The 25251-nt window shown below is 40.0% G+C and overlaps 1 protein-coding gene across 1 annotated transcript; it reads right to left on the bottom strand.

Annotated features, from left to right (window-relative positions):
- Positions 1 to 2024: 2024 nt before the first annotated feature.
- On the bottom strand, positions 2025 to 24032 carry LOC135528789 (kelch-like protein 40a). Its single transcript, XM_064957847.1, has 10 exons — positions 23632 to 24032; positions 23088 to 23291; positions 22515 to 22652; positions 21985 to 22047; positions 21341 to 21883; positions 18081 to 18241; positions 17657 to 17764; positions 6604 to 6789; positions 3689 to 3838; positions 2025 to 2597 (listed from the first exon to the last, which is right to left on the bottom strand). Exons 1-10 carry the CDS (start codon positions 23809 to 23811, stop codon positions 2492 to 2494), a joined length of 1839 nt encoding a protein of 612 aa, XP_064813919.1. The 5' UTR covers positions 23812 to 24032; the 3' UTR covers positions 2025 to 2491.
- Positions 24033 to 25251: the final 1219 nt, after the last annotated feature.

Here is a 25251-nt window from a genome sequence, read left to right on the forward strand (position 1 = left end):
TGGTTTAGATCTTATCTGTCTGAAATATATCAGTTTGTCTCTGTGAATGGTTTGTCCTCTGACAAATCAACTGTAAATTTCGGTGTTCCTCAAGGTTCCGTTTTAGGACTACTATATATTTTACCTCTTGGGGATGTCATTCGAAAACATTATGTTAACTTTCACTGCTATGCGGATGACACACAGCTGTACATTTCAATGAAACATGGTGAAGCCCCAAAATTCCCTCTCTAGAAGCCTGTGTTTCAGACAAAAGGTGGCTGCAAACTTTCTACTTTTAAACTCGGACAAAACAGAGATGCTTGTTCTAGGTCCCAAGAAACAAAGAGATCTTCTGTTGAATCTGACAATTAATCTTGATGGTTGTACAGTTGTCTCAAATAAAACTGTGAAGGACCTCGGCTAGATCTACTGCCTCTTTTATTTTACGACTCTCTCTACTCTCTCTATTATATAATGACAGACCAGCTAGAACTAATGTCTCTTTTATTTTACGACAGACCAGCTAGATTTACTGTCTCTATTATATTATGACAGACCAGCTAGATCTACTGTCTCAATTACTTTATGATCGACCATCTACATCTACTGTCTTTACCATATGATGACAGACCAGCTAGATTATGACAGACCAGGTTGAGTGGGTTGAGTCACTGATGTGATCTTCCTGTCTGGGTTGGCGCCCCCCCCTTGGGTTGTGCCGTGGCGGAGATCTTTGTGGGGTATACTCGGCCTTGTCTCAGGATGGTAAGATGGGGGTTGAAGATATCCCTCTAGTGGTGTGGGGGCTGTGCTTTGGCAAAGTGGGGGCTGTGCTTTGGCAAAGTGGGTCCTCTCAGAGGACCTGAGCCCTAGAACCATGCCTCAGGACTACCTGGCATGATGAATCCTTGCTGTCCTCAGTCCACCTGGCCGTGCTGCTGCTCCAATTTCAACTGTTCTGCCTGCGGCTATGGAACCCTGACCTGTTCACCGGACGTGCTACCTGTCCCAGACCTGCTGTTTTCAACTCTCTAGAGCCAGCAGGAGCGGTAGAGATACTCTTAATGATCGGCTATGAAAAGCCAACTGACATTTACTCCTGAGGTGCTGACTTGTTGCACCCTCAACAACTACTGTGATTATTATTATTTGACCATGCTGGTCATTTATGAACATTTGAACATCTTGGCCATGTTCTGTTATAATCTCCACCCGGCACAGCCAGAAGAGGACTGGCCACCCCTCAGAGCCTAGTTCCTCTCTAGGTTTCTTCCTAGGTTTTGTCCCTTCTAGGGAGTTTTTCCTAGCCACCGTGCTTCTACATCTGCATTGCTTGCTGTTTGGGGTTTTAGGCTGGGTTTCTGTACAGCACTTTGAGATATCAGCTGATGTAAGAAGGGCTATATAAATACATTTGATATCGACATGGTCACAAATGGGTCTTCCAAATGGACAATGATCCCAAGCATACTTCCAATGTTGTGGCAAAATGGTTTAAGGACAACAAAATCAAGGTATTGGAGTGGACATCACAAAGCCCTGACCTCAATCCCATAGAAAATTTGTGGGCAGAACTGAAAAAGCATGTGTGAGCAAGGATGCCTACAAACCTGACTCAGTTACACCAGCTCTGTCAGGAGGAATGGGCCAAAATTCACTCAACGTATTGTGGGAAGCTTGTGGAATGTTCCCCGAAACATTTAACCCAAGTTAAACAATTTAAAGGCAATGCTATCAAATTCTAATTGAGTGTATGTAAACTTCTGACCCACTGGGAATGTGATGAAAGAAATAAAAGCTGAAATAAATCATTCTCTCTACTATTATTCTGACATTTAACATTCTTAAAATAAAGTGGGGATCCTAACTGACCTAAGACAGGGAATCTTTACTCAGATTAAATGTTAGAAATTGTGAAAAACGTAGTTTAAATGTATTTGCCCGAGGTGTATGTAAACTTCCGACTTCAACTGTACATGGCTTTAGGAGTGAAAATAAATGATAAGACTTTTCATTCATTCATAATCTTTATTTTTGCTTCATATAAAGAAGTTAAACAACAAAAGAAGAACAGCATGTTACAAATCAAAAAGTAATATACAAATCGTATACTAACTGTCAAAACAATTACCATTAGCTCAGTTCAAATAAACTAATTGTTCATTTTGATACAGTCGAATAAAGACAACTTTCATAGCAACCTATTTGAAGAGGCTCCTTGCCATGAGAAGAGTAGCAATGGTGGCCGACCATCCTGCTGAAGAGTTACTGGGGTGTAGAGGCTTTTACTCTAGGTTTCAGAACATCTCCAGTGTTCTAACACATGGCATTCTAGGTTTCAGAACATCTCCAGTGTTCTAACACATGGCATTCTAGGTTTCAGAACATCTCCAGTGTTCTAACACATGGCATTCTAGGTTTCAGAACATCTCCAGTGTTCTAACACATGGCATTCTAGGTTTCAGAACATCTCCAGTGTTCTTTAAAAAAAATGTTTTTATAGAGCTGATCACATCTTGGTGAGACGAAGTGTATTGAGCTTTACAGCGAGAATCGTGGCACCTGCAGCATAGCTGATCTCTCTCAAAATCCCATTCCAGCAGTCCTCCTCAAATCTGTGGGGAAAGGAGAAAGTGCATTGTTCATTGTCTGTGGATTTTCTACACGGATCCAGCAGAACCATTTTTAGATGAATCACTTTTAATTGAGTACATTCTCAGTGGCTATAACTAGTTGTAATGACGCACGTTCAGCCAATGTTGCCCTTAATGGTAATTGTTTATTATTACAACAGTCTATAACTGCCCTCCAGGTGTTGTTCATCTGTGGTTATCTACAGCAGGGGTTTCAAACAAGCCATTCTATGTATTTGAACCATTGCATAGCTAGCACACCTGATTCAACCTGTCAACCAATCATCAAGTGAATCAGGTAAGTGAATCAGGTAAGTGAATCAGGTAAGTGAATCAGGTAAGTGAATCAGGTAAGTGAATCAGGTAAGTGAATCAGGTAAGTGAATCAGGTAAGTGAATCAGGTGTGGTCGTTCAGGGCTTATCTCTCGTAAACATCAATGGTACTTTAGCCTCTGACTGAGCATCTGACCAGATTATGCAATATTTTAGTTATGGGTTAACAGAGAATAGTTCAAGGATACAACAATGTTAACTGTCTGGGAGTCCCAGAGGAGAGGTTTAAAAAACAACTGATATTCAGTATTTTTTTATTTTTTATTATTTAACTAGGCAAGTCAGTTAAGAACAAATTCTTATTTTCAATGACGGCCTAGGAACAGTGGGTTAACTGCCTTGTTCAGGGGCAGAACGACAGATTTGTACCTTGTCAGCTAGGGGGTTTGAACTTGCAACCTTCTTAACCACTAGGCTACCTGCCTATGAATGATCTATGAAGTGTTTATAAGACTTAATAAATGCTCTATAAAGCCTTTCATAAGTTGCTATAGCACTAACATTCAGATGTCGCTCATCTCAGTGGGTTGTGGACACCAACAGTATGCTGTGCTTTAGGAATGCTCTATAAAGCACTATGTAGTGTGTGTGAATGCTTTATAAGATCTTATAGAAATTACCTCCAGATGTCGTTCATCTCAGTGGGATGTGGACACCAACAGTATGCTGTGCTTTAGGAATGCTCTCTAAAGCTCTATGTAGTGTGTGTGAATGCTTTATAAGATCTTATAGAAATTACCTCCAGATGTCGTTCATCTCAGTGGGCTGTGGCTCGTCGCTGACCTCGCTGGGCATCATGGCGAAACCGCCCACAGCGTACAGACATTCTCCCATGCTGATCATGTTCATGGAGCTACGCTCCTGGGGAAACTCTACAAACTCTGACCACCTGGAACACGGCACACACACATTAAAACACGCATTATAAAAAGATAACAGCACACACACATTAAAACACGCATTATAAAAAGATAACAGCACACACACATTAAAACACGCATTATAAAAAGATAACAGCGTACACACATTAAAACACGCATTATAAAAAGATAACAGCACACACACATTAAAACACGCATTATAAAAAGATAACAGCACACACACATTAAAACACGCATTATAAAAAGATAACAGCACACACACATTAAAACACGCATTATAAAAAGATAACAGCACACACACATTAAAACACGCATTATAAAAAGATAACAGCACACACACATTAAAACACGCATTATAAAAAGATAACAGCACACACACATTAAAACACGCATTATAAAAAGATAACAGCACACACACATTAAAACACGCATTATAAAAAGATAACAGCACACACACATTAAAACACGCATTATAAAAAGATAACAGCACACACACATTAAAACACGCATTATAAAAAGATAACAGCACACACACATTAAAACACGCATTATAAAAAGATAACAGCACACACACATTAAAACACGCATTATAAAAAGATAACAGCACACACACATTAAAACACGCATTATAAAAAGATAACAGCACACACACATTAAAACACGCATTATAAAAAGATAACAGCACACACACATTAAAACACGCATTATAAAAAGATAACAGCGTACACATTAAAACACGCATTATAAAAAGATAACAGCATACACATTAAAACACAAATTATAAAAAGATAACAGCATACACATTAAAACACAAATTATAAAAAGATAACAGTATACACATTAAAACACGCATTATAAAAAGATAACAGCATACACATTAAAACACGCATTATAAAAAGATAACAGCACACACACATTAAAACACGCATTATAAAAAGATAACAGCACACACACATTAAAACACGCATTATAAAAAGATAACAGCACACACACATTAAAACACGCATTATAAAAAGATAACAGCACACACACATTAAAACACGCATTATAAAAAGATAACAGCGTACACATTAAAACACGCATTATAAAAAGATAACAGCACACACACATTAAAACAATCATTATAAAAAGATAACAGCGTACACATTAAAACACGCATTATAAAAAGATAACAGCATACACATTAAAACACGCATTATAAAAAGATAACAGCATACACATTAAAACACAAATTATAAAAAGATAACAGCATACACATTAAAACACAAATTATAAAAAGATAACAGCATACACATTAAAACACAAATTATAAAAAGATAACAGCATACACATTAAAACACAAATTATAAAAAGATAACAGCATACACATTAAAACACGCATTATAAAAAGATAACAGCATACACATTAAAACACACATTATAAAAAGATAACAGCATACACATTAAAACACAAATTATAAAAAGATAACAGCATACACATTAAAACACAAATTATAAAAAGATAACAGCATACACATTAAAACACAAATTATAAAAAGATAACAGCATACACATTAAAACACAAATTATAAAAAGATAACAGCGTACACATTAAAACACACATTATAAAAAGATAACAGCGTACACATTAAAACACACATTATAAAAACATAACAGCACACACACATTAAAACACGCATTATAAAAAGATAACAGCACACACACATTAAAACACGCATTATAAAAAGATAACAGCGTACACATTAAAACACGCATTATAAAAAGATAACAGCGTACACATTAAAACACGCATTATAAAAAGATAACAGCGTACACATTAAAACACGCATTATAAAAAGATAACAGCACACACACATTAAAACACGCATTATAAAAAGATAACAGCACACACACATTAAAACACGCATTATAAAAAGATAACAGCACACACACATTAAAACACGCATTATAAAAAGATAACAGCACACACACATTAAAACACGCATTATAAAAAGATAACAGCACACACACATTAAAACACGCATTATAAAAAGATAACAGCACACACACATTAAAACACGCATTATAATAACATGTACTAAATGTAACCCAGGCAGTTCTGTGAACCACGCTCGTGTAATAAATGCCTGAAACCAAAATACTTCCCACTGGGCAAATTCATTGAAATGACGTGGAAATAACGTTAATTGAACCAGTGTGTGTCCAATGGTTTGTGTTAGCTCCCTGAGGTAATGTCCAGGCTTTGGTTCAGTAGGCTAACATAGTCTTGTAATAACCCGGGTTCAAACCATAGTCTATTACATCACCTAATGAATTAATGACATGAAACAATAAATAAAAAACAATCAAGTACAGTCTTAGCGCTCTATTCAATCAAGTACAGTCTTAGGGCTCTATTCAATCAAGTACAGTCTTAGGGCTCTATTCAATCAAGTTCAGTCTTAGGGCTCTATTCAATCAAGTACAGTCTTAGGGCTCTATTCAATCAAGTTCAGTCTTAGGGCTCTATTCAATCAAGTACAGTCTTAGGGCTCTATTCAATCAAGTACAGTCTTAGGGCTCTATTCAATCAAGTACAGTCTTGGGGCTCTATTCAATCAAGCGTTGCAGATTCCACATTAGAAACGTAAAAGGGTCATTTCCAATTGAGCCGACATATGCAGCGTTTACCGGGAATGCAGTCTTCTCTAAAGAGGAGACATTGTCGTTCAAATTTCAAATCACGCCTTTTAAACGCTGAACTTCCGCGATGTGGATTGAAAAGAGCCCTTACTTGTTTGTAGCGATGTCATAGACCTCTACAGTGCTGGTGAGTCCTGTGTCTGTCACGCCCGTGGCCACGTAGATCTGGTTATTGTGGACCGTCACAGCGAACAGAGAACGAGCCAGCTTCATAGGAGCTAGCTCCTTCCACTCAAACTTAGTGGGATTGTAGACAGACACCTTCCGTATGCACTTCCTAGGGGACAAAACACAGTACATAAACTTAATGGGGTTGTGGACACACTCTAAGTATGCACTTCCTAGGGGACAAAACACAGTACTTAAACTTAATGGGGTTGTGGACACACACTCTAAGTATGCACTTCCTAGGGGACAAAACACAGTACATAAACTTAATGGGGTTGTGGACACACACTCTAAGTATGCACTTCCTAGGGGACAAAACACAGTACTTAAACTTAATGGGGTTGTGGACACACACTCTAAGTATGCACTTCCTAGGGGACAAAACACAGTACATAAACGTAGTGGGGTTGTGGACACACACTCTAAGTATGCACTTCCTAAGGGGACAAAACACAGTAATTAAACTTAATGGGGTTGTGGACACACACTCTAAGTATGCACTTCCTAGGGGACAAAACACAGTACATAAACTTAATGGGGTTGTGGACACACGCTCTAAGTATGCACTTCCTAAGGGACAAAACACAGTACATAAACTTAATGGGGTTGTGGACACACACTCTAAGTATGCACTTCCTAGGGGACAAAACACAGTACATAAACTTAATGGGGTTGTGGACACACACTCTAAGTATGCACTTCCTAGGGGACAAAACACAGTACATAAACTTAGTGGGGTTGTGGACACACACTCTAAGTATGCACTTCCTAGGGGACAAAACACAGTACATAAACTTAGTGGGGTTGTGGACACACACTCTAAGTATGCACTTCCTATAGAGAGCAATACGATACAGTACAGTAACATTATACCAGAACTCATATTTTGGAGTTTTAGACAGGAAGTAGGGGTGCTGAGCACCACCTGAAAAAAATCAGAAGTAGAAAAAAATTTAATAAAAAAATATAAAATATAAAATAATATAGATTTTTTTTTTGATTAGCCACCGACTGCTTTTAATTTGATATCGGCATTTGAATTTGTCCTTGTTGTTATCTGATAACCAAGGGGTTAATTTAAGTGGGAAGTGGGGAGCCCTCCTTTATCTGATAACCAAGGGGTTCATTTAAGTGGGAAGTGGGGAGCCCTCCTTTTTGATGGCCATTCGAAACCAAAAGTTGTTTTATTGCTATTAAATATAGATTATAATAGCTGTAAGCCTCATTGATATTTTAATTAATTCGCCCAGCAAGCTAGTGCAATGTTGGTTAAATGTAGAGGCCTATTGGTATGAAAATAAACTATGGTCAGGGTGTGACATATTGGTATGAAAATAAATAAACTATGGTCAGAGTGTGACATATTGGTATGAAAATAAATAAACTATGGTCAGAGTGTGACATATTGGTATGAAAATAAATAAACTATGGTCAGGGGGTGACATATTGGTATGAGAATAAATAAACTATGGTCAGGGGGTGACATATTGGTATGAAAATAAATAAACTATGGTCAGGGGGTGACATATTGGTATGAAAATAAATAAACTATGGTCAGGGGTGACATATTGGTATGAAAATAAATAAACTATGGTCAGGGGGTGACATATTGGTATGAAAATAAATAAACTATGGTCAGGGGGTGACATATTGGTATGAAAATAAATAAACTATGGTCAGGGGGTGACATATTGGTATGAAAATAAATAAACTATGGTCAGAGTGTGACATATTGGTATGAAAATAAACTATGGTCAGGGTGTGACATATTGGTATGAAAATAAATAAACTATGGTCAGAGTGTGACATATTGGTATGAAAATAAATAAACTATGGTCAGGGGTGACATATTGGTATGAAAATAAATAAACTATGGTCAGGGGGTGACATATTGGTATGAAAATAAATAAACTATGGTCAGGGGGTGACATATTGGTATGAAAATAAATAAACTATGGTCAGGGGGTGACATATTGGTATGAAAATAAATAAACTATGGTCAGGGGGTGACATATTGGTATGAAAATAAATAAACTATGGTCAGGGGGTGACATATTGGTATGAAAATAAATAAACTATGGTCAGGGTGTGACATATTGGTATGAAAATAAATAAACTATGGTCAGAGTGTGACATATTGGTATGAAAATAAATAAACTATGGTCAGAGTGTGACATATTGGTATGAAAATAAATAAACTATGGTCAGGGGGTGACATATTGGTATGAAAATAAATAAACTATGGTCAGGGGGTGACATATTGGTATGAAAATAAATAAACTATGGTCAGGGGGTGACATATTGGTATGAAAATAAATAAACTATGGTCAGGGGGTGACATATTGGTATGAAAATAAACTATGGTCAGAGTGTGACATATTGGTATGAAAATAAACACAACTGAACACCTTCAGAACATTTCCCCAAAATACATGTCTTGTTTTTGGCTTCAAAGACAACAAAAAAATTGTAGGCTATGACAGATGTGCATTGTCATGCAGTGACGGAATGATAAAATAGATCATGCAAATAATGAATGATTACCTAGTTGGGCTAACTTTTTAAACTTCTCGCTGTAGGCCTACATCATTATCCTCTGCCAGAATTCCTGATCCCTACCTATAGCCTACCTGCCTCTGGTATGATTTTTATTTTACCTTCATTCAAATAGGCAAGTCAGTTAAGAACACATTCTTATTTTCAATGACGGTGTAGGAACAGTGGGTTAACTGCCTTGGTCAGGGGCAGAACAACAGATTTTTACCTTGTCAGCTCGGGAATTTGATCTTGCAACCTTTCGGTTACTAGTCCAACACTCTAACCACTAGGCTACCTGCCACCTCTACACTCTAACCACTAGGCTACCTGCCACCTCTACACTCTAACCACTAGGCTACCTGCCACCTCTACACTCTAACCACTAGGCTACCTACCTCCTCTACACTCTAACCACTAGGCTACCTGCCACCTCTACACTCTAACCACTAGGCTACCTGCCACCTCTACACTCTAACCACTAGGCTACCTGCCACCTCTACACTCTAACCACTAGGCTACCTGCCTCCTCTACACTCTAACCACTAGGCTACCCTACCTCCTCTACGCTCTAACCACTAGGCTACCTACCTCCTCTACACTCTAACCACTAGGCTACCTACCTCCTCTACACTCTAACCAATAGGCTACACTGCCACCCCATGCATTTTCACTTTCCACTTTTTCAGTCTTGCTTGTCCATCTTCCTGAATAAAAATGTCATATTCTAACAGATCAATCTTGCTGGCAAAAACATAATTAAATATTGCTAAGTTATTTAGCTATAGTGTGGATTTAGGGCTGTTTTTAAAACATATAACATGAGCACCCAGATGTTGTAAAGGCAATAATATCAGACAGAGACAAGCTTGCCTGGAGGAAAACATTCCCCGGCCGCCATATTCTCAGAGCCATCTTGTTGATGCAACGCTTCAATATTCGCAGCATGTTTACCTTCCCTGGCGAATAATGCAGACAGGCAAATACAAAAAATGAGCTGGTCGGCACAATAAGATCCTAGACTATTGGCAACATCATCTATCTTAACGCAGCTGCCACTTCCACTTCATCAAAGCCATTAGATCATTTTAGTACTCATTACTGCATTCTCCTCCAGAATGTTGGTTGGCCCTATTTAGTGTCACGTACAATGATTAAGTTTTCATTTATAAAACCCTTTTACAAAAAGTGCCACTGTACCTAACATCCTTATTAAACTTTAGACATACGAGTCACCTCCCCCGGTCTCAGAGATGGAAAACTGGAAATTCCATTGGTCTCTCCTGAGTTAGGTAAGTCAGCTTTTAGTTTTCTTACACCTTATTGTGTGAAACAATCTTCAAAATGTTCTGAAATGTGATGTTCTGGTCCCTCTAGGGAAATTCAGAAAGCTGATTGAGGACATTATTAGTGATGAATGTGATGTTCTGGTCCCTCTAGGGAAATTCAGAAAGCTGATTGAGGACATTATTAGTGATGAATGTATTTGCATTTTGTATTTATATTTTGATGTGTGTATTTTCTGGAATTTTCTGGAATTATCTGTAAAAGAAACCTTGGTCTCGGTATGATTCCGTGATAAAATAAAGGTAACATTTTTTTTTAAATACAAATTATAAGGATCATCTCTGAATGTAGAGCAACAATTTGGGTGGGAAGAGCATGAGACAATGACACTGTCACAGTAGACTGTGTGCACCGGTCTACAAGGGTGACTTCATATAATCTCTAAACTTTTTCGGCGACTGTGTTGACTTCAATTTACAATTGATCCTAGCATTACTAAAGATCTGCATGCAAGCTATGATTATCATATAAGCATTGTAAGCTACTCAACTGTTCCCAAACAATGTCCAACTAACCACATACTGAATAATTCTAGCTGGCTACAAGACAGAGACGCTGTCCATTCAGCCACATGCCACAGAGCTCCCCTACGCCTCCCTGTACTGAGGCGCTGAATGTTGTTGAATCACGGGCATCGCATTAATGTGTAGAATTTCCTTTATCGTATTTCATGATTTTCTTACTTCCTTGGTGGAGTTTGTTTTTATTTGTGTTTTTTTTTAAAGTAAGTCCTTTGATGTATGTCTTTTATTTCAATGCATGTGTAGGATTTATCTGACATAGTTTGCATTCGCAGTCAGCTGGTATTTTAATGCTCTGGTTACTTTCACGTTTATGTTCATATTTGAAGTTGACCTTGATAGCGTGTATTATGCATCTATTTCATGTTGCACTGTATGCGCTGTTCCACAAGTAGACTAAATGAGTCAGTGTAGCCTATGTATGAGGTTGCTTAGTACATGCCATTCCACAGACCTTTTAAACTAGGGTGACCAGACATCCCCGTTTTCCCAGGGGACAGTTCTTGTTTTTGGTGGCCTGTCCCCGGCTGGAGCTGTCCCCGGAAATGACCCCGTTTTTTAACTGTGCGTTAAAAACAGTGAAATAATATTATACGTGGCAAAGACCGGGCAGCAGAGCCTACCGGTTGACGTCTCAATCGCGTTGTGCTTGTTTCGTCCAGCAGAGGGGGCTGCTCGCTATAGTAGCTTCACTCACTCTTTTTCTACTGACTACTTGCTCGCGATAGTTTTAGAGAACTGCTATGGAAAACTCAGCCAGAAGCTAGCAAGTATCAAAGGAATCCACAACATCACCACAAACATCTTTTTAAGCCAGGTAAGTTACAATCGTTTGAGATAAAAAATATTAAATGGGTTATGCTAGCTAACATTAGCTATGTCGACTAAGTTATCTAGCTAGGTTAACACAACATTCAAACGAGGCTACAAAGAAAACGAATGGGACTGTAGTGACTGTGTTGACTTCAAAATCTGGGGTGTGAACTAGGTTTCTATTCAAGCGTTGATCGACATGGTAATGGCTCTATAGTATTGGAGAAAAGTTGAAAAAACTGACCCTCGACACAAACCTTCAAATATGTATGTTATACACATTATATAAACTCTTTATCGTGTTTTATTTACATTTTTGAGGCGATAAGGTGATAAGTTGGTCAGATCGAGTGAAAAAAAAGCAATTTTCCCACACAACATCTCTCACTGTCACGCATTAGTTTCCCTTCCCCACCCGCTATTTTTAAAAAGACCCGACGGGGCTCATTGTCTGCTTGAATTATGCAGAAACGGGCAGCATTTAGGTCACGTAATTGATTCTGTTGGAAAGGGGAGAAATTGTGCTTTACAATGGTATTGTCATTACAGTTTGTCAGGATTTGGCCAGGGTTGTTCCGGGTTTTGGTCACTAGATGCCCCCATTGTGCTTTTTGACCTTATGTTTTTTCCCTTGTTCCCCATTATTATTTGCACCTGTGCCTCGTTTCCCCTGATTGTATTTAAACCCTTAGTTTCCCTCAGTTCTGTGCTCTGTGTTTGTATGTTAGCACCCAGCCCTAGTGTTCTGTGTTTTCTTGTCGATTCCGGTGGACGCTCTTGTGGAATTCTGTTTTTGTTTTTGAGTATCTCTTGAGGCTTTTTGTGCTATTCCTGCCACCTTTTGGATTTGCCATTTTTTGTATTGAAGGACTTCTCCTTTTTTACTTTATTAAATACACCGTCTTAAGTACTGCTGTGTCTGCCTCATCTTCTGGGTTCTGCTGACTATTCGTGGCTCAGTTGGTTAAGTGACTGATTCTCACTCCGGAGACCCAGGTTCGTAACCGGGTCCTGACACAGTTGATCTGGAAGTATTACGTTTTGGGGCGCTTGAATAAGGTCAATTGTACGGACCAAGGCGATGTACAGAAGTGAGTGAGTTTACATTAGCTACTGTCATGGTAGCTAGGTTAAAAAACGTTCACGTGTAAACATGCATTGGAAGGGCTAATTTTGAAAATATGATTATATTAAATTAATGCACAATTAATTATGAAAATATTTATTGGTAGATGACAATTTTAATGGTATGGCATTATAATAACTGGTGTGAAAATATATTTTGACATTTTCATGGATAACATAAGCATAATGTTTTCTGTTAGAGAGTGGAGAGGAGGAAGACTGGATAGGAAGAAGAGTGAAGGAGACAGAGGAGGAAAGGTAAAGATATGATTACAGAGCCTGACAATTTATTATTACAATGTTTTTGAGATAAAATACAGAAATGAGGCAAGCAATGGGAATCTGTTATACTTTGGTTATCTAATAGTGTACTATTTCTTAATACAGATTGGAGAGGAAGGAGAAGGAAACATTAAGGGAGTAAAAAGAGTGACACAAGGAGGGTGTAGAAGAGTGAGGTGGAAAGGTGAAGAGAAGGAAAGGAAGACGAGTGAAGAAAAGAGGAGGAGAAAGATTGAAGGAGAAGAAAAAGTTGAGAGTAAGAAGAGTGACACAAGGAGAGTGAAGAAGAGCAGACAGAGGAGATCAAATGACTCTTTCCAAGAAACGGAAATGCACTTGATGAAAAACGTGAGAGAATTTCCATTTATACGCTCAGGTCAAGACGATAGAATGGTTCACTGCACCCTTTGTCATTCCTCTCTTTCAATTGGCAGCCAGAGAAGAACAGCAGTGGTAGAACATCAACAGACGAAAAAGCTTAAAGCCTCTCTGATTGGCTGTGTTGGTTTGCCCTCTGTCACCACATTCTTCAAGAAGGTAGAGCCTTCCCAAGAACAATATGATTTAGCTGTGCAGGAGGGTGTCTTTGCCTACCACACTATGTGACACAATCTTAGTTACAGATCTATGGACTGCACAGCACAACTGACACGGAAGCTTTATGAGCCGAAGTTTACATGTGCTAGGACAAAACGTGACGCCATAGTGAGTAACGTGTTAGCAACATGGGCAACTACTTTGGTAACACAGGACCGAGACCATGTTGAATGTGTCCCTGTCCATTGATGTGTCCAATCATGGACATGTAAAGCTGCTGCCAATACTAGTCAGATAATGTCAGATATATGATGGCAGCACATCTGTGGAAACAAAACTGCTTGATTTTGTTGAATTGAAAGGAGAAACAGCAGAGAAAATTGCAGCTGATTGCAGGTGGTCATCCCAGAATGTAACCTGGAAAACAACAAGTCGTGGCATTCTCTGCCGACAACACAAATACCTTCTTTGGAGGACTGAATAGGCTGGGGAGGGTCAATGTCCATACCAACGTTAAAAATGCTCTGCAGCAGGAGGTGATTAGCTGAGGTTGTCCTGCCCACATCATTCATAACACGGCCAGAACAGCTTTGGATATGATTTCCCTTGCTGTTAAGTACCTGCTCACAAAGATATTTGGATATTTTCACCGTCAAAGTAGAAAGACTGAAGGGCTTTTGTGAGTTTGTTGGCCAGGAGTACCATAACATTTGAGGACACAGAAATGTTTGCTGGCTGTCCCTGCTTCCTGCTCTAGAAAGAGTGCTGAAAAGGTGCCATTTGAAATCTGTTTTTCTTTCTGAAGACAAATGCCCTGTTGTCCTGTGAACAATGTTTGAAGATCCACTGACTGAACTTTGGCCTTTGTCCATGGAAACTTGACCGTATTCAGTGACACGATCAAGACGCTTGGAGGTCAGGACCGCTGTGCTGTGAAGTCCGCTGCAATTCTGAGAAACGTTGAGGCAAAATTGACTGCAAGACATGATGACAACTTCATTCCAGTTTTGGTCAGAGGACTTCTGAGAGAGCTGGAGGACAATGGAGACATGTTTAAAGAGAGCTTTCTCAAAACATCCCAATCATTCTTCACTACGGCTGTGAACTACTTGCAAGCATTGGGGAAAGCACACAGATAATCTAAAAGATTCACATGGTCTCCTTTTAAAAAGGCAACCTCAGGGTGAAGAGATCCAGAAGGCAGCAGGCACACTGCAGGGAAAATGCCCCAATGTGACCATCAACAAGGATGCATTGTGTGACGAGGTTACTGGTCTGCAAGAGTTCCTAAAGGGGGAATCACTTGAAGAATGGAAAACATCTGAGACACAGCTTGGTCAGAGATGGAGCACGGTGGTTACCCACTTCAAAGAGAATGACATCCCACACACTAACCTGGCTAGATTAGCGTCTGTTGTCTTGTGCTTACCTGGAAGTAATGCACCAGTCGAGAGAGTGTTCTCCCAAATGAATGATATATGGACGGCAGCAAGAAATAGGTTCCCTGTTCCTACCATCAAGGCCATGCTTATTGTGAAGACAAACTTCAACCTCCCCTGCCAGGAGTTCATGGAGAAGCTGGCCAAAGACAGAGCAATCCTGAAGAAGATACATTCTTCTGAGAAATATACAGATTAGGGTGGTATAAGTATATTATGTAGTTACCAATCTCATCAGCATCTTATTTATTTATTATGTTAAGTATTTCACATCTACTATTGTCTGTTTTTTTCTCAATTTTGCTCATGTTCTCTTCTGCTCTTATTCTACCCAGACTAGCAGGACCACTGAATGGGTGTTCAGATCAGTTCTACCCAGACTTGCAGGACCACTGAATGGGTGTTCAGATCAGTTCTACCCAGACTAGCAGGACCACTGAATGGGTGTTCAGATCAGTTCTACCCAGACTACCAGGACCACTGAATGGGTGTTCAGATCAGTTCTACCCAGACTACCAGGACCACTGAATGGCTCTTCAGATCAGTTCTACCCAGACTAGCAGGACCACTGAATGGGTGTTCAGATCAGTTCTACCCAGACTACCAGGACCACTGAATGGCTGTTCAGATCAGTTCTACCCAGACTAGCAGGACCACTGAATGGGTGTTCAGATCAGTTCTACCCAGACTACCAGGACCACTGAATGGCTGTTCAGATCAGTTCTACCCAGACTAGCAGGACCACTGAATGGGTGTTCAGATCAGTTCTACCCAGACTACCAGGACCACTGAATGGCTGTTCAGATCAGTTCTACCCAGACTAGCAGGACCACTGAATGGGTGTTCAGATCAGTTCTACCCAGACTACCAGGACCACTGAATGGGTGTTCAGATCAGTTCTACCCAGACTACCAGGACCACTGAATGGGTGTTCAGATCAGTTCTACCCAGACTAGCAGGACCACTGAATGGCTCTTCAGATCAGTTCTACCCAGACTACCAGGACCACTGAATGGCTCTTCAGATCAGTTCTACCCAGACTACCAGGACCACTGAATGGGTGTTCAGATCAGTTCTACCCAGACTAGCAGGACCACTGAATGACTCTTCAGATCAGTTCTACCCAGACTAGCAGGACCACTGAATGGGTGTTCAGATCAGTTCTACCCAGACTACCAGGACCACTGAATGGCTCTTCAGATCAGTTCTACCCAGACTAGCAGGACCACTGAATGGGTGTTCAGATCAGTTCTACCCAGACTAGCAGGACCACTGAATGGGTGTTCAGATCAGTTCTACCCAGACTACCAGGACCACTGAATGGCTCTTCAGATCGGACAGTTCTGTCTTGTCTGTAGTGTTTCTTGTAGTATAGTTGTTTTCTCTGTCACAGTGTGCCTGTTAGACTAAATACATGAAACCGGAATTGTCCCCCATTTATATTTCGCAGATAACAACATTGGATATTTTAATGATATATTGATATTATATATAATAGATAATATCATTGGATATTTTAATGATATATTGACCACCGAACTGTAAATGTCCCCGGTTTTCATTTCAGAAATCTGGTCACCTCACTTTAAACCTAAAATAAACCTAATGTTGCGGTGATAATTAAGGTCTTTAAGGTATTTTTTTGTTTGTTTTGTTTGTTGCTATTCTCCAAATAGCATTTGAGAGTTTTTAATTGTACAGAAGTACGCCCCACATTGCCGTAGCGCAGCACACCCCCCCCAAAACGACTTCCTGCGCCTATGATTGTAGACACACAAGCAGCTTCTACGTGGCCAGTTAGGTAACACTTCATATCCAGGTACCTCTTACGAATCAGAACCCTCGGGGCATCCGACATTCGGTCGCGTCTGCTATGAAGGTTCTCATGCCGCCCTCTACGGGCGGTGTAACAGTGGTGCTCTAAAGTACTGATTAAACCCAGTCGTTCTGTCTTTATTGCGACTGAATAGTCCAAATTACACTATAGTGTTTGGCATTGCAAAAGTAGTGAAAATGTTTTGGTACAAAAACAACTTTGCCAGCATTATCATGTTGTCAAATTTACTTTAGATAAATGGCAATGTTGTCAAAAATAGCTAACTAGCTAATGTTATACTGCATCCAAAGTCAATCTGGCGACATCAACATGATGACAAAAGGTTTTTCTACTGATTATTTTCCTCCCTTTGAGTGACATTGTAATTACAAGCCACTGTAATGCATTTGACATGAAATCTCCATCAGCGCTCATTGACGATGCATTGAGTAGAACGCTGAGTTGGGCATGAGTACAAAACAAACGTTCAACACAATATTGTGACGAAACATGCAAACCATGAATAGGGGACAGCATACAATCTTCAAAAGTGTGACTTACTTGCTCTCTGCCTTTCCTCCTATGACGTAGACAAGGCCATTGTGGGAGACAGTTCCATGACCATAGACTGTGTATGGAAGAGGGTCTGACTCGCCCCATTTAAATGACCTGTAGAACATAACACAGAACCAACAATTAAACATTGTTTCATGAATTGTCTCTTGTCTGTTTAATTTTAATTTGACCTTTATTTAAACTAGGCAAGTCAGTTAAGAACAAATTCTTATTTTCAATGATGGCCTAGGAACAGTGGGTTAACTGCCTTGTTCAGGGGCAGAACGACAGATTTGTACCTTGTCAGCTCGGGGGGTTTGAACTTGCAACCTTCCGGTGACTAGTCCAACGCTCTAACCACTGACAGAAAGCTAAAGAGAGAGACAGGCAGAGACAGAAAAAAGGGGTGGAGTCCCTGTACTGTACTCACTGTCTGTCATAGATCATGACAGAGTCTAGAACATGTTCTCCCTCTTTCATTTCCTTGCCGCCCACAACAAAGATGGAGTTTTCTGCTTCAGTCAGCCCAAACAGGCAGCGAGGTCCTGGCAGTGAGGGCATCCCCAGCCACTCTCCGCTCACAGGGTCAAACTGGAGGAGAGAGAGAAAGATAACCGAATGGTTAATTGGTACTATCAATGTGGGTCGAACTGGAGGAGGGAGGAAGATACCAGAATGGTTTATCAACGGCATAATAGTTCATATCATTCTGCTTGTAGTAAGTCAAAGTGTCTCTCTGGCACAGGGACTTTGGTGACAGTGAATGTTATGAACATCTGTTATAACATCCAAAATGTCAGCAAAGCACATAAAGAAGATGGCCAACAGTCTGTCTGAATGTTAATCACCACCAGGCCATGCAGAGAGACATACCTGAATAATATTTAATAATAGCAGAGAGACATACCTGACTAATGTTTAATAATAGCAGAGAGACATACCTGACTAATGTTTAATAATAGCAGAGAGACATACCTGACTAATGTTTAATAATAGCAGAGAGACATACCTGACTAATGTTTAATAATAGCAGAGAGACATACCTGACTAATGTTTAATAATAGCAGAGAGACATACCTGACTAATGTTTAATAATAGCAGAGCGACATACCTGACTAATGTTTAATAATAGCAGAGAGACATACCTGACTAATGTTTAATAATAGCAGAGAGACATACCTGACTAATGTTTAATAATAGCAGAGAGACATACCTGAATAATGTTTAATAATAGCAGAGAGACATACCTGACTAATGTTTAATAATAGCAGAGAGACATACCTGACTAATGTTTAATAATAGCAGAGAGACATACCTGACTAATGTTTAATAATAGCAGAGCGACATACCTGACTAATGTTTAATAATAGCAGAGAGACATACCTGACTAATGTTTAATAATAGCAGAGAGACATACCTGACTAATGTTTAATAATAGCAGAGAGACATACCTGAATAATGTTTAATAATAGCAGAGAGACATACCTGGCTAATGTTTAATAATAGCAGAGAGACATACCTGACTATTGTTTGATAATAGCAGAGAGACATACCTGAATAATGTTTAATAATAGCAGAGAGACATACCTGACTAATGTTTAATAATAGCAGAGAGACATACCTGACTAATGTTTAATAATAGCAGATAGACATACCTGACTAATGTTTAATAATAGCAGAGAGACATACCTGACTAATGTTTAATAATAGCAGAGAGACATACCTGACTAATGTTTAATAATAGCAGAGAGACATACCTGACTAATGTTTAATAATAGCAGTGAGACATACCTGACTAATGTTTAATAATAGCAGAGAGACATACCTGACTAATGTTTAATAACAGCAGAGAGACATACCTGACTAATGTTTAATAATAGCAGAGAGACATACCTGAATAATGTTTAATAATAGCAGAGAGACATACCTGGCTAATGTTTAATAATAGCAGAAAGACATACCTGACTAATGTTTAATAATAGCAGAGAGACATACCTGACTAATGTTTAATAATAGCAGAGAGACATACCTGAATAATGTTTAATAATAGCAGAGAGACATACCTGAATAATATTTAATAATAGCAGATAGACATACCTGACTAATGTTTGATATTAGCAGAGAGACATACCTGACTAATGTTTAATAATAGCAGAGACATACCTGACTAATGTTTAATAATAGCAGAGAGACATACCTGAATAATATTTAATAATAGCAGATAGACATACCTGACTAATGTTTGATAATAGCAGAGAGACATACCTGACTAATGTTTAATAATAGCAGAGAGACATACCTGACTAATGTTTAATAATAGCATTGAGACATACCTGACTAATGTTTAATAATAGCAGAGATACATAGCTGACTAATGTTTAATAATAGCAGAGAGACATACCTGACTGTTTAATAATAGCAGAGAGACATACCTGACTAATGTTTAATAATAGTAGAGAGACATACCTGACTAATATTTAATAATAGCAGAGAGACATACCTGACTAATGTTTAATAATAGCAGAGAGACATACCTGACTAATGTTTAATAATAGCAGAGAGACATACCTGGCTAATGTTTAATAATAGCAGAGAGACATACCTGACTAATGTTTAATAATAGCAGAGAGACATACCTGACTAATGTTTAATAACAGCAGAGAGACATACCTGACTAATGTTTAATAATAGCAGAGAGACATACCTGACTAATGTTTAATAATAGCAGAGAGACATACCTGACTAATGTTTAATAACAGCAGAGAGACATACCTGACTAATGTTTAATAATAGCAGAGAGACATACCTGGCTAATGTTTAATAATAGCAGAGAGACATACCTGACTAATGTTTAATAATAGCAGAGAGACATACCTGACTAATGTTTAATAACAGCAGAGAGACATACCTGACTAATGTTTAATAATAGCAGAGAGACATACCTGACTAATGTTTAATAATAGCAGAGAGACATACCTGACTAATGTTTAATAACAGCAGAGAGACATACCTGATTAATGTTTAATAATAGCAGAGAGACATACCTGACGAATGTTTAATAATAGCAGAGAGACATACCTGACTAATGTTTAATAATAGCAGAGAGACATACCTGACTAATGTTTAATAATAGCAGAGAGACATACCTGACTAATGTTTAATAACAGCAGAGAGACATACCTGACTAATGTTTAATAATAGCAGAGAGACATACCTGACTAATGTTTAATAATAGCAGATAGACATACCTGACTAATGTTTAATAATAGCAGAGAGACATACCTGACTAATGTTTAATAACAGCAGAGAGACATACCTGACTAATGTTTAATAATAGCAGAGAGACATACCTGACTAATGTTTAATAATAGCAGAGAGACATACCTGAATAATGTTTAATAATAGCAGAGAGACATACCTGACTAATGTTTAATAATAGCAGAGAGACATACCTGACTAATGTTTAATAATAGCAGAGAGACATACCTGACTAATGTTTAATAATAGCAGATAGACATACCTGACTAATGTTTAATAATAGCAGAGAGACATACCTGACTAATGTTTAATAATAGCAGAGAGACATACCTGACTAATGTTTAATAATAGCAGAGAGACATACCTGACTAATGTTTAATAATAGCAGAGAGACATACCTGACTAATGTTTAATAATAGCAGAGAGACATACCTGTAAGAAGTAGGAACTGAGTGGTTCTTCCTTGTTGTCCTCGTTGAGGAGGAATCCTCCAGCCACAAACACCTGGTTCTCCTTGGTTACCAGACTGCAGTGGTTCTTTGGGATCTCTGTCGAATCAGACGCCACGAAACACTCGTTCCCCACCGGGTCATAGGCTACGCTCCCAGTGTCGCTGATCATAAGGATCAGGTCCGTCTCAAACATCCCAAACCGAGGGTTATTGTTCAGAATCCCCGGAAGCAAACCTTGCTCATCATCAGAGTCTTCTTCATCTTCCTTGTCACCTGCCATCTTGGACTTCCTGTTCCTTGATCTCTGGACCTCTGGGAGTCTTCCTTTGTGGGCGTCTTTGATCAGCTGCAGCTCTTTCTTGACCTCCGTGTTGGCCTGAATCCACGTGTGATTTTCAACCTTCTCCGTGAAGTAATCCACTGGGATCAGGCGGAAACGGACGCAATGCAGGAGATCTGGCAGCTCCTTCACCCTCTCCGTTCTGTCGTAGCCCACCCAGTCCATCAGAGACTCAAACACCACCTAAATGTCCAGGTTAAGAGGACCAGAACGGGAAAAGATTAGTGCGTACGTCCCAAATCATTCCATCAATCAATCCATCCATCCATCCATCAACCACCCACCTCCTCTCGGTCCACGTTGAGTGCGTCGGAGGTGATGATGGCTGCCAGCTCGCTGGGGCCCAGCTGGTGGATAAATTAATATACTTTATTGTCAATTGTCACAGAGACAAATTTTTCCGTTAAACTTTTTGCTGCAGTGGGTTAAATCAGGGTCACACAGTGTTTCTTGGTCGTCTTAAACAAATCTACTTTGGAACAAAAGTATACACCTCACACACATGGTTATGGGTTTTAAAAAAAGACACCTGGACCATGTCAAATTTAGAGTTGAAATGTATGGAATTTTGAGTTTGCATCCCAATATTACACTTTATATACATCATAGAAGACTGAAATATAAGAACCATTTGACATAGAAACACTGGATGTTTTTTGCTGGGGGAAAAAAAGTCAATTCATTCTGAACAATATGAATAACATTCCACCCATGAGGCCACTAGTCATTTGACTGCAGTAAGGATCTATCACAATACCCCAAATATACCCCCCCCCACACACACACACACACACACACACACACACTAGGTTACCTGGTGAAAATCCTGGTCCCTGACGATGAGCTGGTAACGCTCACAGATGAACTCTCTAGCTGTGAAAGCCAGGCGGGGACAGTCCAACAGAAGCCCCAGCCTGAAGATCGCCAAGCAGTTCCCCAGCACCAGCTTCTCCTACAGGGAAATATACTAATATCACCTACATTTCCTTATCTTGTTGAAACTCGTCCCCAGCCGGCTCTCTCTTAGACGAGGTCTATTCAAGGTCTATTCTATTCCCCATGACCAGCTTCTCCCGATGATGATGATGATGACAGAGGGACAGAGACAGAAACTAGCTGTAGGTATGAGACGCAGACAGAGAAGACGGAAAGAGAGAGAGAGAACAAGAGAGAGACAGAGCAAGAGAGAGAGAGACAGAGAGAAAGAGACAGGCAGAGAGAGAAAGAGACAGACAGAGAGTGAGAGACAGAGAGAAAGAGACAGGCAGAGAGAGAAAGAGACAGACAGAGAGTGAGAGACCGAGAGAAAGAAAGAGACAGACAGAGAGAGATAGAGAAAGAGACAGACAGACAGAGAGAGAGACAGATAGACAGAGACAGATGCTACCTGTAGGTAGGAGACACAGACAGAGAAGATGGACGGGATCTGGTACATGTTGGCCACCATGAAGATATCCTGGACGTTCTGCTCTGTCAGGTTGATGTCCGAGGTATAGATGTAACGCAGTATCATCGCCATGACGCCAGGCTCCACGTCTTTCAGAACGATTTCCTTCTTCCCTCCTTCCTCCAGGTTGGACAGGAACATAGCCTTTGAAGAAGAATCAACCAGTCAATAAATCATGATTGATGCTAATATATCATATGTGCTCTTTAGTGGAAGCTTTTCCCCAAGGCTGTGAGTGCATACATGTGTGACCTAGTGTAGTGTTTTTTCAAACTCCGGCCTGTGGACCTGTACGGGCCTGTGTGTTGTTGTTGACCAGTCCCACAGAGTTGAAGTTGACACTGACCTAGTCAGTTCTACAATGCCAATTGTAATGTAAGTAACCCTCCAAGGAGGTCACTGACACACACCAAAAAGTTCAGAATCACTGGCCTAGCGGGAATCCACTACCCACAACCCAAGTCACACAGCACCAACAAATTACCTTGAAGAAGGGGCTGGAGGCAGCGAGGACCAAGCGGTGGCACGGGAACTCCCTGTCCTGGATCTTCAAGACACAGTCTACAAACTTCTGGTTTTCCAGCAGGTCACAGAGGCCGTCCTGAAGCAGGGTTTGCTGGTACATCCTTGGCTGTTCCACCGGGTCTATCGATAAGGCAGCCATCTTGTTTTTTTTTCTGTTAGGTTCTCCTCAGGTCCTCTCTTACATCCTATCAACTTGTAGATGTTTTTTGTGGGAAAGATTTCTATAACGACGAGGGTATGATCCCTGCTCGCTCCCCACAACAGGACAGCACAGTACTGCCTGTTTTCACAGTACAGTCCAGAGAGAGAGAGAGAGATGAGGTTGGGTAATGGGGCAGCTAGCTAGTCCACATCGGTAGCAGTTCCCGCAGCTGTCTGTGGCTGTCAGTCTCTCCAACTCAGAGTGTATTTATAGATAATATAGCATATGTAGTCAACACACACATCACTTTACATACTGGAAAGACCCTGTAGTCATTACGTAGATGCCTCACACTCCTTTTCTCCAACACAGACCTTTCATAGTTCACAATGTTTCAATCCCAAAAGGATCTTTGTCAGGTGTGTTTTGGAGAACATTAGTGTGCCCTACTTCACTATTTATAGTTGGGGACTCACAAAGCTGAGGAATCCATTTTGGTGAGTGTGTAAAACGACCTCCCTGCAGTCTCTTTGGTTCTCTCTCTCTCTCTTTCTCTATCTCTCTCTCTCTCCCCCTCTCTCTCTCTCCCTCTCTCTCTCTCTCTTCTCTCTTTCTCTCTCTCTCTCTCACTCTCTCTTCTCTCTCTCTCTCTCTCTCTCTCTCTCTCTCTCTCTCTCTCTCTTTCTCTCTATCTATCTCTCTCCCTCTCTCTCTTCTCTCTCTCTCTCTCCCTCTCTTCTCTCTCTCTCCTCTCTCTCTCTCACTCTCTCTCATTCTCTCTCTCTCTCTCTCTCTCCCCCTCTCTCCCTCTCTCTCTCTCTTCTCTCTCTCTCTCTCTCTCTCCCTCTCTCTCTCTTTTCTCTCTCCCTCTCTCTCTCCCCCTCTCTCCCTCTCTCTCTCTCTCTCTCTCTCTCTCCTCTCTGGACAGCCCCCCTACCCCATCCCCCACCAACAGCTGACCTGCAGCCCAAAGGGGAGTGTCATGTTCTCCCCCTTCATGCGCCACTCAGCCAGGCGTGGAACATCTACTTGTACTTACATGCTTACTTACAAGCCCTCAACAACAGTGCAGTTTTAAGAAAATAATATAAAAATATAAACATGATTTATGAAATAAACTAAACAAAACTAAAAGTAACACAACACAATAACAAATAATGTTTATTAATTATGAAAAATATTAATAACATTCCACCCAATAACAATAACGAGTCTAAATACAGGGGGCACCAATACCGAGTCAACGTGCGGGGGTACAGGTTAGTCGAGGTAATTTGTACATGTAGGTAGGGGGTAAAGTGACTATGCATAGATAATAAACAGTGAGTAGCAGCAGTGTAAAAAAAAAATGGAGGGTCAATGCAAATAGTCTGGGTAGTCATTTGATTAATTGTTCAGCAGACTGCTGGCTTCGGGGTGGAAGCTGTTCAGGAGCCT

This window comes from Oncorhynchus masou, unplaced genomic scaffold (assembly GCF_036934945.1).
Source record: "Oncorhynchus masou masou isolate Uvic2021 unplaced genomic scaffold, UVic_Omas_1.1 unplaced_scaffold_1034, whole genome shotgun sequence".
NCBI classification, from domain to species: domain Eukaryota; kingdom Metazoa; phylum Chordata; class Actinopteri; order Salmoniformes; family Salmonidae; genus Oncorhynchus; species Oncorhynchus masou.

Bases quoted from the DNA above. Each gene is read 5' to 3' on its own strand.
- LOC135528789 (XM_064957847.1), bottom strand. From the start codon at position 23,811: ATGGCTGCCTTATCGATAGACCCGGTGGAACAGCCAAGGATGTACCAG. The intron at 22,048-22,514 runs GTAACCTAGTGT...TTTATCCACCAG, and splicing joins GGGACCAGGATTTTCACCAG to CTGGGCCCCAGCGAGCTGGC. The intron at 17,765-18,080 runs GTGAGTACAGTA...TATGTTCTACAG, and splicing joins GTCATGATCTATGACAGACA to GTCATTTAAATGGGGCGAGT.